At 30.0% G+C, this 15905-nt stretch overlaps 2 protein-coding genes across 2 annotated transcripts in view; one reads left to right on the forward strand and one right to left on the reverse strand.

Annotated features, from left to right (window-relative positions):
* The window catches only part of LOC107074197 (uncharacterized), a 33094-nt gene extending 22792 nt beyond the window's left edge, over positions 1-10302 (forward strand). Inside the window, 4 exon segments of the mRNA XM_015335420.2 lie at positions 6292-6528; positions 6809-7728; positions 7902-8184; positions 8412-10302. Of these exon segments, the coding sequence (XP_015190906.2) occupies positions 6292-6528; positions 6809-7728; positions 7902-8184; positions 8412-8602 (1631 nt within the window). The 3' untranslated portion in view covers positions 8603-10302.
* Positions 10303-12072: 1770 nt separating this feature from the next.
* On the reverse strand, positions 12073-15162 carry LOC107074058 (uncharacterized). Its single transcript, XM_015335078.2, has 4 exons — positions 14925-15162; positions 14322-14549; positions 14035-14239; positions 12073-13961 (listed from the first exon to the last, which is right to left on the reverse strand). Exons 1-4 carry the CDS (start codon positions 14992-14994, stop codon positions 13298-13300), a joined length of 1167 nt encoding a protein of 388 aa, XP_015190564.2. The 5' UTR covers positions 14995-15162; the 3' UTR covers positions 12073-13297.
* Between the last annotated feature and the right edge of the window lie 743 nt (positions 15163-15905).

Consider the following 15905-nt stretch of genomic DNA (forward strand, 5'->3'; position numbering starts at 1 on the left):
ATATTAGCTTGACCGAAAAGTAATGTCGCTTTCTAACCTTAAATTTAAACGAATAAATTTTGTTCTAACAAGTTTTTCTTTTTTATCAACAATATAATCACCACCCCTTTTTTCATCTAGTATGCAAAATTGTTAATATCAAATTGTACAAAATCAATCGATTATTGATGGAAATATCAAAAATTGGACATACGTAAAAACAACATTACTTTTCGGTCCCCCTAATAAAATAAAATATTTTATTCATTAGCTACTTTGATTAATTATGAATAATGTTATATTTTATAAAAATAAATTTTGTTTCACAATGTAATTCAAATCTAATATATTCGTCATTTCATATTTTTGCTTAAATCTTTTTCTATGTTCTTTTATGTTGATTTTAAATAAAAATTATGAATAATTCCTAAAGCATGAATCACACGTTCAATATATGTTTTAATAATAATACACAATCTGATACTTCTCAAGTGTCAATCCATTAAATACACCTACCACCCTAACATTTTTCATTGATTGTATCCAAAAAGGGGAAATGTAACAACGCTCGAGGGTAACTTTTCCCTATTCGATTAAATGAAATCGAATCAGACAAAACGATTTTGATTACGTTCGATCATTCCCATTCGTACAACTAAATTAAATTAACGTTAAATTTTAACTTCAATTTACACGAAATTTGTTATTCACTAATTTAATATTTTAATTCTTTCAAATATTCGATTAAATTTTATCATTTTAACAATGACTTTATTTGATTTATTTATATTCGATACTTGAAAAAAATACAGCTACATCAATAAAAATTCAATAATCCTTGCAAAATGTTCTAAAATAAATCCAATCATTTGCATTTGAAAGAGAACAAATGTAGAACATAAAATTTGAAAAATAGATTTTTCAAATATCTAAAAAAAAAAAAGGAAGTAATGTGAGAAGTATGTTAAGGACAATTGTTACAGTAATCATTTTCAAGGATCAACTTGTATTTCAAATTATCATAGAGTCTAACAGGAAAAACCGATTAGAGTAACAAAGTTTCTGTCGTAATACACATGAACGTGTCTTTAAATGCATCGGAAGACAACAATAACAACGACGACATCATCGTAATGACGAAATCTGCAATACATGCGTGTATTGTGTAAAGAAGTATATGTGTGTGAATAAGTCTCTTCATTAATTTCTATGTGTAAACACACACACGTCTTTAATGCTGTAATATTAAATGCACTGTGCTAATTATGCGTATGCTTATCGAGATCATCAACGAGGTACATGGGAAAATGTTACATAAATGTGTCTACTGTATCTCGCGCAATTATTATACATTTGTTAATTTTCAATCAATATCAAAAGTAGTTAATTTAAAAATATAGTTCAGTTAAATATTAAATATTAAAGGGTTAAGGGTGGATTTTTTTAATTGATATTTTTTTATAAATGGTTAATAAAATATCAGTTAAAAGCTGAGTTAAATATTAAATATTAATGAATTTTTTTAATTAATATTTTTTTAAAAATGGTTGATGAAATATCTGTAATAATTAATTTTTTTTAATATGACGATTAATGTCATATCTGTGATTAGAATCAAATTTGATCAAACAACTATCAGTATTTTAATGAAATTATTTCTTTAATTTAATGATTGTTTTCTAAAGTGTTGTTAGGATTAAACTATCTTGAACTAATCTTGTTCAATTTAATAGAAATTAAAATTATTCTTTCTAATCTCAATTAAAGTTATTTTTTTAATCTAATGTAATAATTTCTTAACAATTATTTTTATATAAAAAAAAGTTTCATTCACTCTTACCATTAGTATTAAACGATCTTGAACTAATAATTCCATTTTATTATATTTATCTTTCCAAATGAGGTTTATAAATATATCAAACATAATTATATTCCTACTAATTCAATTTATTTTTCATATAAAATTCTCATTAATTTAAATAAAATAAAAATTTCATAAAACTTTAATATGAAAGATAAAAATATTATAATCAATGATAGAAAGATTTTATTAAAATATATTAAGAATAATGTAATAGTTGATAAAGGAAAATAAATATTAGAAGGTGTAAATGGGTGTGTCTTTAAAAAAAAAAAAAAAAAAAAAAAAGAAAAACAGAATGCTCGTGTCCACCTTTCGTGCAAAATTCGCACAAAGGACACTAACACATTATTACAGGAAATAATGCGTCCCGCCCTGACCGTGAGTCTTACGAGTAGAATTGTGCATGGGGTGTGCACGCAGCCGTGATGCACGTTAAGTAGGTGTACACTCGGCTTTGGTCTTTCTTTGGTATATCCATGGAGAGCGTTTACCAATACTCGGAGAAAGGTTCTCACAATCAGCGTACAATCTGAACGTACCTTAGACCTTTCTATATGGTGTCTATAAAAAAATCAAAACCATTAATTCATTAGGATTCTAATATATATATATAGTACAAATTTTTCAAATATTTTACTTTGCAATTTAATTCAAACGCATATAAATAATATTATAATATAATATTATTTTTAATTATTTCAATAATAAAAATATATTTAAAAAATATGTTATACATTTTGTTATTTTTATAACAGATAAAGTAAATAGTTAAAGTAATTTGGTAACCAAATAATATTTTAATTGTAGATCATAAATAAAAATATATTTAATAATATACCAAAAAATTAATAAAAATAATACTTATATACTATAATATTATACCAAAAACTTGACTTTTTAATTTGTTTAAGAATCAATTAAGATTTATATTTTATAAATTCCAATTACGTAACTTACATGAACAATATAATATATAAAAAAATTGTATCACCGAAAAAAAAGGTGTAAAAACGATCGAATAGATTTTATTTTAAGTCACCCTGTATGCACAGGTATATACAAAGAAGTGTTTGGAATCGTGTATGTGTGTATGTGTACGCATAGAGAGACGACCACGCACACACGTGTTATAACAGTCGAACGCACACGGTAAGAGAAGAACATTACAAACCACGGACGACGACGACGGAGTTCTCTTTCAGTCCACGTCGAGACCGCGTACGGCGTACACAACACGGGTATTTTTTTTTTAAGTGCTTTTCCAAATATTTTCTACTCAAACTTTTTACCTGAATATAATATATAAACGATATATTTTTTTCTATCGTATTATATATTCCATTATATATTTATTTATCTCTAATTATTTTTTATTTTCTTTTTTATTTTAATATATAAAAATATTTGTTGATTAAAACAAAAAGAACAACAAAACCATAGAAAGGAAGAAGGAATACTTTAAAGTGCTTGGATACAAGTTCCTATCGTTTGACTCTTCCTATATACAATATAACGTATATATGTATACTTTATATACTTGATAATATATAGATGGAAGAACAAAACGATCTATCGATCGGTCGATCGATGATCGTGTGAACCATAAAAGAAGTTTTACGTTTCTACGGTACCATACAATCGTGAGAATCCTTATTCGTCCTCTTTTCTGTATTACACACGCTCACTTACACACATATTCGTGTGAGTAGCAAGCAAGCAAGCAAGCAAGTAAGAAACCAAGCAACCAATCATTCATCGAGTACAATACACTTCGTAGCCAAGAATGATCGCATACATCGTTGGATACTTTTATTTTTATGCGGAAATGTTAAGACTAGAAATTCAAATGATGCTACATAGTGAAGATTATAAACTATCCAAATTTTTACTTGGTTAATAAATAATTGTTAACTTACACACACACAGTAACAGTGATGATGACAGTGTTTGTTGATCACTTCAATGGTTTGTTTGAAAATGAAGAAGAAAAATCCTAAGATTTGAAAAGAAGATATAAAAAACATTTATGTTAAAACGTTTGAGTGAAAGATTCTTTCCTTTCTTACTAAAAGTACATTCCAAAGATGCTTTTGCTAAAATCAATCATCTTATCGTTGATCGTACAGTTCTGAAGGATCAAAGATAAGAGATTACTCTTATCGAGATTTTGTATATAAACAAGTGTGTCGTCTTTTAGTAAACCAACGAATGATTTCCTATAATCATCTATACTGATACAATAATTCCAATGAAAAATGGATTATAACATTTACAGTGAAAATAAATAACTATTGTAAAGTGATTGGATATTTTTGTTCATTGGTAATTAAAAATTCGACTTACGCTAATCGTAAAAATGCCTACTCATGTTTGAAAGAACGTTGACAGAAGTAAACAAACATTATACAAAGTGATGCAATTTGGAGAATGCATATGTATAACAGATATTAAGTATACACTTGTATAATGAAATGTGTCTATACAACTAAATAAACTAATCGATTTAAAAAAATATTTAAACAAAGTACGATGATAAACAACGGTACAATATATACCAAATAAAAATTAATAGGATTAATAAATTTAAAAATATAAAAATATTATATAAAAAGAAGAACAAACAACAATACAATTAACAAAATAAACACGAGTAATCAATTAAAAAAAAAAGAAAAAATGAACAATGAATAACGATACAAAAGTGTTGATATAATTTACAAATGAAAATAAATGTAAATTAAAGTAAGTGATAGATTAAAAGCATAAAAAAAAACCAAAAAGCATAAAGTAAACAAATCATAATATAAAAAAAAAAATAAGCAATGATGTGAAATAATTTAAATTGAAAAATAATGAGAGAATGAGCAACGTCCGGCTGTTGGATCTAACAACGAAGAAGACCTCGACAAAACTGTGAGATATATCAAACAACACGTCGGGGACGAGAAGTGAAAGTGCATTTTGCAAGATGACCGTAACGCCGGATAACGATGCGATTCGTGTCCGGCGTCAGCGAGGACTCGACAGTGGACTCCCATCGTTCAACGCTTATGCTAGTATCCTATTCGTCTCTACATCATCATCATCATCATCATCATCATCATCATCACCATCACCATCACCATCATCATCACCTCTTTCTTCTTTTTCCTCCTCCTCTTCATCTTCTTCTTCTTCTTTTTCATCTTTCACTTCATGTCATTCAAAATGTCAATAAAATAACTTGGATTCTACGCAACACGTACAATTTAAAAAAAAAAAAGAAAAAAAAGGAAGCTAACGTCTAATAGCCAGTGTTAATTAGGTGATTCTAATTAAACTTTGTAAGTGATATTGGTGGTGGTGGTGGTGATGGTGTGTGTTAGTGCCGCCATCGTACGAATGATACAAACGATTACGACAATAATGATGATTGTAGTATACCCTGAGTTTGATAATTTTTTCTTTCGTTTTGTTTGTATTTTTTCATAGTGAATAATTCATTTTTAAATTTTTATTCATTTGTGCATCGTTGTGTTTTCGTTTGTGTACCTGATGGTTCTACACTTCTTAAGAGCACCGACAGTCTTCCGTAACGAAGAACTGGAAGAAAAAGAAGAGGAAGAGGAAAGAGGAGAGGAAGGGTCACGACCCCTCCCTCCTTTCTACAAAAATCCTCTATTACTATCATTATCATATTCATAAACGTGGGAGAATATGGAGACTATTTTAAATTGTAATTACTATTGGATCATTGTATGTGTGTGTGTGTGTGTTTTACGATTTTCTTTCGATTCTTCTTTTTTTTCATTTTTCTTTCTATCGAAGTTATAATAGAAACGTCTTATTCGTTATCACGTTAAATTATTTCATTATTTGCGTTGGGAAAAAAAAATTACTATAAAATTAATTTTATTATTTTTTTTTTCGTTTCGTGTGTATGTATGTGTTGAGTAATTACGCTTGGTTAGCCGTGTACGTCGACGTGTGCGGTAAATTATAACGGGTTTTTTAACAACAAAAAAATTTATTACAATAGTTACACGAAATTCTTCAACTTATAATTTCGTCGAACGATCCTGTGTATATATATATATATATATATATATCATTTTTACTTTTCATATTGCGATAATACTGGTCTGATCGATAAACGTGTATTTGAATGTGTGTGTTTTTTTTTTCTAATCGTAAAGCTTATCGTTTCTAAATAAAGAGATGTTACTCTGTTTTCTTGTCTGTCAAATAAGATAAGGGTATTTCCGGTTTTGACGAGGACTCACTTTTTCGACATTCGTACACCACTCTCTTTTTCGTTTTATTTCTATCTGATGAGTGAGTCATTCGATTCGATATTACGAACGACAGTCTTGCATTCTTGCGATAGTCCTTTTGATATAAGCTCATTTATGTTTACTGGATTTCTTTCTCGTTTTTATTATTATATATTTTTGTTTTATTTATTTTAGATCTTAATTTGTGGAACAAGAGTATAAGTCAACGTTGGAGAAAACTCAGAAGACGATGTTCCGTACAGGAAACATCCGAACCACAGGAATCGTTGATACCTGGTGGTGGTGCTCAAGGTGTCATCCATACCGTAAGATCAACCCCGGCTAGCAGGGAAGCTTCACCGGCTGCTAAAAGTCTTCAGGATGGTAGCTCGCCGAAAAAATTGCTTCAAACTAGTTCCCTCAGACTGCCAGGTTCAATTATTATTTATAATTTTATTTGTTTGTTTAAATCCTACTATTAGATAAATTACTTTTACCGTTAATATTTGTCATTGTCTAATCTTTCTAAATTATGAATTTGACTTTTGTTGAAACAATTTATTTTCCGTCAAAATCATTTTTATTTTTTCAATATAGCATCGCGAAACATTTAGAAAAAAATTATTATTTTGTTTTGTTCAATTTTTCTAAATTAAAAAAAAATTCACGAACATTTATGTTTACTTATATTTGAATTTTGTATTTTTTCTAGGCACTACAAAAGGCATAGCAGATATTCAAAACGTGTTGCGAAGCAAATTCAGTAAAATAAATGCCGGAATTAGAAAAAGAAAAGCACTGAGCGTGACGGAGGTATTTTCGCAGAAAGACAATGCTTCGAATTTTTATGTTCCGAGTCCATTGACATCATCGACTAGTCAAAGTTTCGACTCGTCTGAACGTTTCGATTCTAGCGAACCAACGTCCTTACCACCATACCCTTTTCACGATACTTTAGAAACCTTAGCAGAGACTAGTGTACCGAATTCACCTAACTGTAAGAGTCCTTTGGCGGATGGTTGTTCAAGTTTCGGTTATTCGGAGAACACGCCTAGTTCTTACGATCATCAACAAATTCATGATAATCATGATAAAAAAGACGTTTACGAAAACGTGATATTTAACAATTCAATGTCAAGTTCCTCGTCAAGGTCAAAGGTTTCACTTTATCGAAGTAATTCAGAAAGTCGTGACAATATCAGACACCAGGATCATTCCTACGAGAACGTGCGTTTTCACAGAGGACACAGATCGGAAGTTGGTTCACCCGGAAGTCCTTATTGCGATAGGCAAACATTAGCAAGAAGTAATTCCGAGACTCGGGATCATCATTGTTATGAAAACGTACATTTTCAGAAAAATGGTAAAATTAGGAATCAATCCGATTCGTCTTTCGAAACTATTCATATACCAAGAGTAACGCCGAGAAAAAGAATCACGGATTTTAAGGTTGGAGGACAAGTGAGCAATTATTCGACCGATTCAAGCGCCACCTCTATCGTTGGCAAAGAAGATGGACCCTCCAGTCTTGGGACTGAGAGGAGTCCCGGGAAAAAGCCTACGAGGAGGTTGAATAGTCGAAGTGTGGCTAATATTCCTAGCTCGTCTGGTGCTAATTTAAAGACTTGGCAAGTGAGTAGACAATTTTCTAATTATAAACGAGAGAGAGAAAGTCAAAAATGAAATTTAAATCTTTAATGAAATGAAGTTCAAATTGAAATCTAACTTGACTCATTTTTATCGTACAATTTACGTTCACATTAAAAATGATTGAATCCTTTCTAATTATTTGTTTGATGTTACAGGGCGCTCAGGACACGGATGAAGGTCTGAACACAGATTCCGAATTGGAAGATATAGACGAGGCTGGTGAAGGTGAAGAATCAAGATTTTGTACTTTACCAAGGCCTGGTAAAAGTGGTGCATCCTTTACAATATTGACAGCCAGATTCTTTAAAGGACCTGGTCATAAGGGACTCGGTTTTAGCATCGTTGGTGGGACAGATAGTCCACGTGGAAATATGGGAATTTATGTTAAAACTGTTTTCCCTAATGGTCAAGCTGCTGATCTTGGAACTGTCAAGGAAGGTAGGATTTCATTTAACTTATTAAAGAGTGTATTAAATTTTAATGGACTCAACCATCTTATTAATATTTAAAAAAATTAACAAAATTAATTATCACAAAAATTTTAGCCAAAAGTATCATTAAAATTAAATGCGTTAAGTTGCAATACTAAAAATATTGAAAAATGTTAATTAAATTCGTTTAATTGAAAACAATAAAAAAAAGCATTAATTGTAATATTGTTTCAGGGGACGAAATTTTGTCAATAAATTCGAAACCCCTTCACGGGATGACACACGCCGAAGCAATTGCAGAGTTCAAATCCGTGAAGGCTGGAGATGTGGTTCTTCACGTTGGTCGTCGAGTTAATAAAAAAAAACGTGAATCATTGACGTTACCTCCGGTTGGTCCACCGGCACCTCGGCAACCAATCAAGTGAAAGACAAAATTACGATAATTTCGGTTTTTTAAGTTAATCTAAAAAAACGTCGAGATGTTAAGTGATATGTTTTGTTGACTTACCCTAATCTATTGGTAAGAGGAATTTTTCTCTAGGGACATTATTTTTTTTTTTATCATCGATGGCCAAGAATATTAATTGTTGTACTTTTTTTTTTTATAATCGTACAAAGCAATAGCGTTTATTATTGCTGGCAATAATAGAAAACTGTGGCCACCACCCTTTCCCTCAACCCCCTTGTTTTGCGACAGATTTATGTAGAACAACAACAAAAATAACAAATTACCGTTGATACAACAACGACTGCGATTTTTGCAGGCTGGAAGACTGTACGAGTGCTTTCTTTATTTTTTTTTTTTTTAATTATTATTATTAATATCTTATTGGAAAGTAAAAAAAAAAAAAAACAAATATTTAAAGAGCTTCGCGTTCGACGAAAATTTCGTAGTTCTCTTTGTTTTTACTTTCCTTATATGTGAATCATTTAACTCGATCATTATTATACTGAATAGTTCGTGAATGATTCAATATGTTATTTACCACGTGACCGAAATTAATTATAACGACGAATACGAGTGATGCAAACCAAACGAATAAAAATAAAAATAAAAATAAAATTAACATCAAATTATGATAATGACGTGTAATCTTGAGAGAGACATACTAATCTTTAATGATCATTTATATCATCTATTTATATTCGGAACTATTAATGAATTAAAATTTAGTGTTTAAGAATCAAAGATCAAAATTAATGAAAAAAAAAAAAAAAAAAAACAAAGAAATTTTTTTCTTTCAAACTCTTTTTATCTCTTTGTCTCTCTAATCATTTTTTCATCGAGTATATGTAACTACACATACACGTACACACATACACAGACACACACATATCTTCAAAAATTAAACTATCGTAAGAATTTAGAAAGAAAAAAAATTTCTAAACGAAAAGAGATTTTTTCATACGAGTAATGAACAAATGAACTGAATGAAATACATTTGGTTGTCGAGAATCGTTATTAAATTAAATAACGGGGTAGTTTATTTTTTGATAAGGAAAGAACATCGAAGAGACGAAGATGATTTTCTTTTGTAATAACTTATATTAGAAAGATTAGCGAAATAAATTATTATTTTTCGATGACGCTTTTGCGAAGCTATAAAAGTGGCAAGGAAGAGAGAAAAAAAATGAGAAAAAAAAAATTTTTTTAATAAACTGGGAGTGCGTGCAAGAACCTAACGCGATAAAATAATTTTTCTGTTATCAAATTAAAAATTTGTATTTTATTTTAGTTGGATTTCTTTTATATTTTTTTTTTTATATTTTGTACAAATGAAAAATTATGAACATGTTATAAAAATATTTTAAACATTAAAAATCCAAAAAAAAAATAAGAAATTGATATATGTCAAATTCTTGCACATGCACGTTGGAAAAATTTGAGAAAAAAAAATATCATCAATGAAAAAAAAAAGAAAAAGTAAAAGTAAAAAAAAAAAAACGCTTCAAAGTAAACTCATACGCGTTCATAGACGTATTTAAAAATATATATGCAATAATAATTCTATGGAATTTATTTTCTAACGGTAGATTATGCAAAGATCGCCCAAAGATTAAACCCAAAAAATATTTTTATTACTAATGAAAAATAAATGAAAAAAAAAAAAAAGAAAAAAACAAAGAGAAGAAAATAGCGTATATAGAAGAAGGAAAAGAATGGAAAAAGAACGTAAAGAAAAAACAAAAAATAAATATCTTTATACAGGGTGTTTCAAAATATATGAACGTGACATATATGAAAACTTCAAAGATGGTTTTATTTCAGTAAACTGAAATAAAATTGAAAAAGTTCATAAAATCATACGAATTCAATACGATTTTGTTTTTAAAATTGTATTACACACGTTGTTGCATAATTTTTATAGAATTTGTAATAACAATTTTTCATTTCAAATTATCTAATCATTTTATTCTAATCATCTTATCGTAAATCTTTTTATTAAATAAAATAAAATAAAAATCTTACTTGTAAATATTTGAAACAAATAATCAGAAAAGTTATATGAGTTACTGTAATGAGTTGTTCCCTATTTTATAATACTGAAACCATTTCTAAAATTATGTTCACATATTTTGAAACACCTTTGTATATGAATATATATATATATATAATATATATGAAATATATTTTAAAGGAAACGAACGCGAGACACGTTTATTTTAAAACGAAATATTGTTAGTATCTAGTCGACTTGTAATTATATCTTTTTCGAAATCTCTTCTTTTTTATATTCATATATTATATAAATAAATATAAATATGCAAAAATTACGATTTAAGAAGAACAAAAAATGAAAAGAAAAACAAAACATACATTTATATAATTGTGAACGTTTATTATAAAAATTGTATAAAAATCCTTTTCAACGTTAAAACAAGAATTGAGAAAAAATAATTTTCATTTAAATAAAACATCAAAATTATGTATTCTCAATTTTGTTTTTCTTTTTTTTTTTTTTTTGGTTTTAAAAAATGAACTTATACCATTTTCATAATAAACGATCCAATTACCAAATATATATCTCTAAATGGTGACATTTATAAATAAATATAATAATAATAATTATATATTTCTTATACACATACATATACATTCTCTTAGATGATGTAATCGCATAATCGATCGAATATCGTTCATAGAATTTAAGGTGTCACCGATTGAAAGACTTCATTTTTTTTTTTTACGATCAACAAAAATGAAGCTACACAAAAAATTTTCTTCGTGAAAATCATCTCGTAAGCTTTGTTATTCGGATTATGGGGAATTTAATAATTAGTATGTAATAACTATAATAAGGTTGTTTCGTTTTTTTTTTCTTTAGCAATATGTACAATAATGATTCATCCTACCTTTTATTTCTTCCCTATTTATAGATGACGATTAACACAAAAGGCTAGAAAATGATGGTCGATGTCATTGTCTTCCGAAAACGTAAAAAACACACATAGAAAAAGAAAAACAAAGATGAAAACAAGACGATCCTCCTAGAATACAAATTGTCGTTCGATCGTTCTTTCATCTATACAGATGATAATAATAATAATAATAATAATAATAATAATAATAATAATAATAATAATAATAATAATAATAATAATAATAATAATAATATGAATAATAATAATAATAATAATAATAATAATAATAATAATAATAATAATAATAATAATAATAATAATTAATCAAACAAGAAAGCCTTTATATATATATACATATATGTGTATATATATATATATATATATTTCATAAATTTTTTTATTTACTTTCACATATCCCACGTTTGACTTATTTTTACAGTGCGACAAAAACGGAAGAAAATATTACTTTTGTGTGTGACAGAAATAAAAATATACATTAACATAATTATTCTATCTGATCTATTATGTATGAATGTTTAAAAAAAAAAAAAAAAAAAGAAAAAGAACAGAAGACAAAAAGAAAACGAATAGTAAGGAACTCAAAGCGAGTACGACAAAATGTTATACTGTATTTTCTACTTAACGAACGGTGTCAAAAAATAAAAAATGAAAAAAAATCAGAAAATAAATTATTCATAATAAAAAAAAAAAAGAAAAATAGAAATGCACTATGAGTGTGTATGTGTATGTGTGTGTGAGTGGTTGAGAGAAAGAGAGTAAGAAAGAACGATGAACCTATTCGAGTATTCCCCAAGTCATATCACGTGTTCCTTTTGTATGTATAAATGTATGCACGTATGTGTATGATGCATGTACACGTGCATATCTGCTGCGAATGGTACGTTTGCATGTATTATATTTGTATGCATAAAGTCGAAAAAGAAAGTAGTTTTATCGTCACGTTTCACTTGAGGGACACTTTTCACGCGTTTAGTTGTCATACGTGTGTATATTTGAGTGCATGTACGTGTATATGTGTTTATATATATATATATGCATATATGTAAGATCGATGAAACCGTTAGTAGTAACGATTTCAAATGCGAAAGCAAAAAGAGAAATAGCGGGATCACAATTGAAAAAGAGAGATCATACCGACTGAGCTGGCCGGCACAGCGTATTAAACGCGTGACACTTGTAGAAAAAGCGAAACAAAACAAAAAGAAAAGAAAAAAAAAAGGGTTAACAATATAATGATCTCTTGAGATCGTCGAGGTGAGGAGAGAGGAAGGGAGGAAGGGAGGGAGGGAGGGAGGGAGGGGCTTTTAATCGAGTTTAAGAGAAATTCTTTCACGGACGGTAACTTTGCCGGGAGATTGTAGATTAAAACAGCTTACGATCACAGAGAAAGAAAAAGATAGAGACAGTGTGTAAACTGATTATTTCGTGCACCTACTTTCTAACAATAATCTAACATCTATTCCTAATGACCTGGCTCGATTCAGATCGGCATGTGATTTTTTTTTTCTTTTATCGAATTTCTCCTTTTTTTTCTCGTGAATAGAAAAAAGAAACAATGAACTAACATAATTGAATCACCCACTCGTTTCCCATCGATCAGCCCAACAAAGACCAAATAGCACAACGGATAAACGAACGATAACAAGAGAAGAGTGCGCTAGATTTTTGAAAAACAAATTCTACTCATGGTTATCCCTCTTTTGACGACTCCTGTTTGGTTGAATGAGAAAACTTCTTCAAATCTCGTTGACGTGCTGATGAATGCTATAAGCTCTACCACCTCGTCTGGATTCCTTTGGTACGGTCAAACGTTGAAAGGAATCATCGATCGATTCGATTTCACCTTTTTTATCTGCTATTACTTTTTCTGCTGGTAAACCAACTGGTAAACCAACTGGTAGACCAACTGGACTGGAATAAACAAATGTCGTTTGGGCACCATTTGCTTGACCAATTTTTGCGGATTCTTTTAATACGTTATCCTGCGCGCTCAGCAGTTGTTTGAATCGTTCGTCACTTCTTTCGGTTTGAATGTCCACCATATTCCGAGCAGATCTTGTCTGCTGATTATCACTTTCTACTTGACGTTGTTGTTGCTGTTGTTGATATTGTTGGTATTGTTGGTATTGTTGGTATTGTTGTTGTTGTTGTTGCTGCTGCTGCTGTTGTTGTTGTTGTTGTTGTTGTTGTTGCTGCTGCTGCTGTTGTTGAGATTGTTCATGGAATGGATTCCTGTTAGTGAAATTTAATCTTGGGTTCAAATTTAATCCTAACCATTGAGAAAACAAAGCAAGTCCGTGTTCAGCACTAGCCGATACAGCTGCTATCAACTCGTCCGTATTGATGCCGTCGTCTTCCTCTTCATCCGTGTTGTCCGTACTCTCAGTTGTTTCGGCAACGCTGATTAAATGTTAGAATGATATTCGAAGTAATTATGTTTAAATTAATCCAAGTCTCTCATATTATTACTTACGCGGACATTTCTATTTGTCGTACTGTCTGATCAAAATTAAAACAACCCATCTGATAAGTAGCCTGAGGAGTACCCAATAACGCTGGCTCGATCACCAAACAACCGTCGTGACCATGTTCAGCCGATTTAACGGAAGTAAATCTTGCACAAATTTGAGCCAAATCCGATAGAAGGTTCATGCATGTTGGTTTGTTAGCTGCCTCAGCTATTTAAAGTATAAATTAATTATATTATTCCTTCGTTTTATATTAAAAACAATCCGAATTATTTATTACAAATATACTTGCCTATCTTGATGGTCGCATTATGCACTGGATTGTCACCGTAACTTAAATTCAGGGTTACATTTTGTTCCTTTTGCCTAATATTTACGCAAGACGGACCACCGAGGTCCATTGTCACGGTTAAATTCAGGTCGACGCAACAGAGACAACCGGAAGTCTGACAGAGACACTTTGATTGAGTTTGAGTTGATCTAGCTTCAGAATCTGGCAGGTCCCAAGAAAGCAATGTCTCTACGGAAGAAAAGATAAGTGTGTGTGTATGTTTACGTATAAAAATCGAATTTTAAACAAATTCTAATCTTTACTTTTACAATTTTCTCGAACTTTTTTAATAATAATTAAAAAAAAAGAAAAAAGAAAATCTATCAAATAAATAATATAAGTATAATAATACAATTAGCATAAAATTTCTATCATCAAATACTTTCATGAATTACTTTAAGAATATAAACAAAAAAGGTTTGAATAAAACACGTCAAAGAATTACGTGACGTTACACTATAATTAGGAAAGTTATTTATATTCTTAACACTTATACGGCATCACGATACGTGCCAATAAAAAAAGAAGAATGAAGAAAACAAATAACCGAGCCGTGATTCTCACCGAACAATCCAGCTGATGAGACAACAGCGATGCTGACGAAAATTAGGAAGATCGTAAACCTGACGGCCATGTTGTTGAAAACCGGTAAAAATAAATGAATAATAGGAATATTTAAAAATGACGTTTGAAATCCAATTTTGATTTTAAACGTGAACAATGACAACAATGACAACGACGACGACGAAGAAGAAGAAGAAACGGCACGCTTGCGCGATACGCGAGACTCTACTGGCTGGTGAGCGAGCGTCGAAGGATAAAGCTTCGTTCTGTTGGAGAGTAGAGAAAGAGAGATAGAGATAAAAAAAAAGGGAGAGAGAGAGAGAGAGAGAGAGAAGAAAGAAGAAAGAAATAAAAGATGGCAGAGACCGAAAGAGATCCTGCCCGGCAAGGAAGTAGTTTAAATCTGGAAGCAAACACACGGTCAATGCCGGTTGACGATCAAGTCAACCGTACAGTGGTTCCTGTTAAAATAAACTAACAGGATTGGTTGAGAGGACTCGGAGGATGTAGAAGTGGCCCGCCATTGGTCGTGATGGCAAGGAATCTCATCTGGGTGACCGGGTGACCTCCTTCCGTTCTTCGAACATTAACAACAGGGAGGAGGTCTGGACTCTTTACTTCGTACCTCTTGGTATCTTATTTCAATATCGAACTAAAAGTATTTACTTTTACTTTGACCAGAAATAGAGAGAAAGAAATAAATAAAGAAAGAAAGAACGAACTATGTTGGCGTCAATTCCAACGGAAATTATAACGGAATTATTTTACTTTCGCCATGTTAATTCCATCATTAAAAAAAAAACGTATTGCTATCTCTAAATCTCTTTAAACTGTTTTATCTTTTCTTTTTTTTTCGTTATCGTAACCAAAAGAAAACTCGTCTAACCGCGATAATAAATATGATGCAAAATTTATGTACAATTTGTATTTTTTTCTGTATTTTCTATTTTTCTTTTCTTTTTTCTTTTCTTTTCTTTCGAT

The sequence above is a fragment of the Polistes dominula genome, unplaced genomic scaffold, assembly GCF_049000335.1.
Source record: "Polistes dominula isolate Pdom_NZ unplaced genomic scaffold, Pdom_raw_medaka contig_20, whole genome shotgun sequence".
NCBI lineage: Eukaryota > Metazoa > Arthropoda > Insecta > Hymenoptera > Vespidae > Polistes > Polistes dominula.

Bases quoted from the DNA above. Each gene is read 5' to 3' on its own strand.
- LOC107074058 (XM_015335078.2), bottom strand. From the start codon at position 14,994: ATGGCCGTCAGGTTTACGATCTTCCTAATTTTCGTCAGCATCGCTGTT. The intron at 14,240-14,321 runs GCAAGTATATTT...TACTTTAAATAG, and splicing joins TAATGCGACCATCAAGATAG to CTGAGGCAGCTAACAAACCA. The intron at 13,962-14,034 runs GTAAGTAATAAT...ACATTTAATCAG, and splicing joins CGACAAATAGAAATGTCCGC to CGTTGCCGAAACAACTGAGA.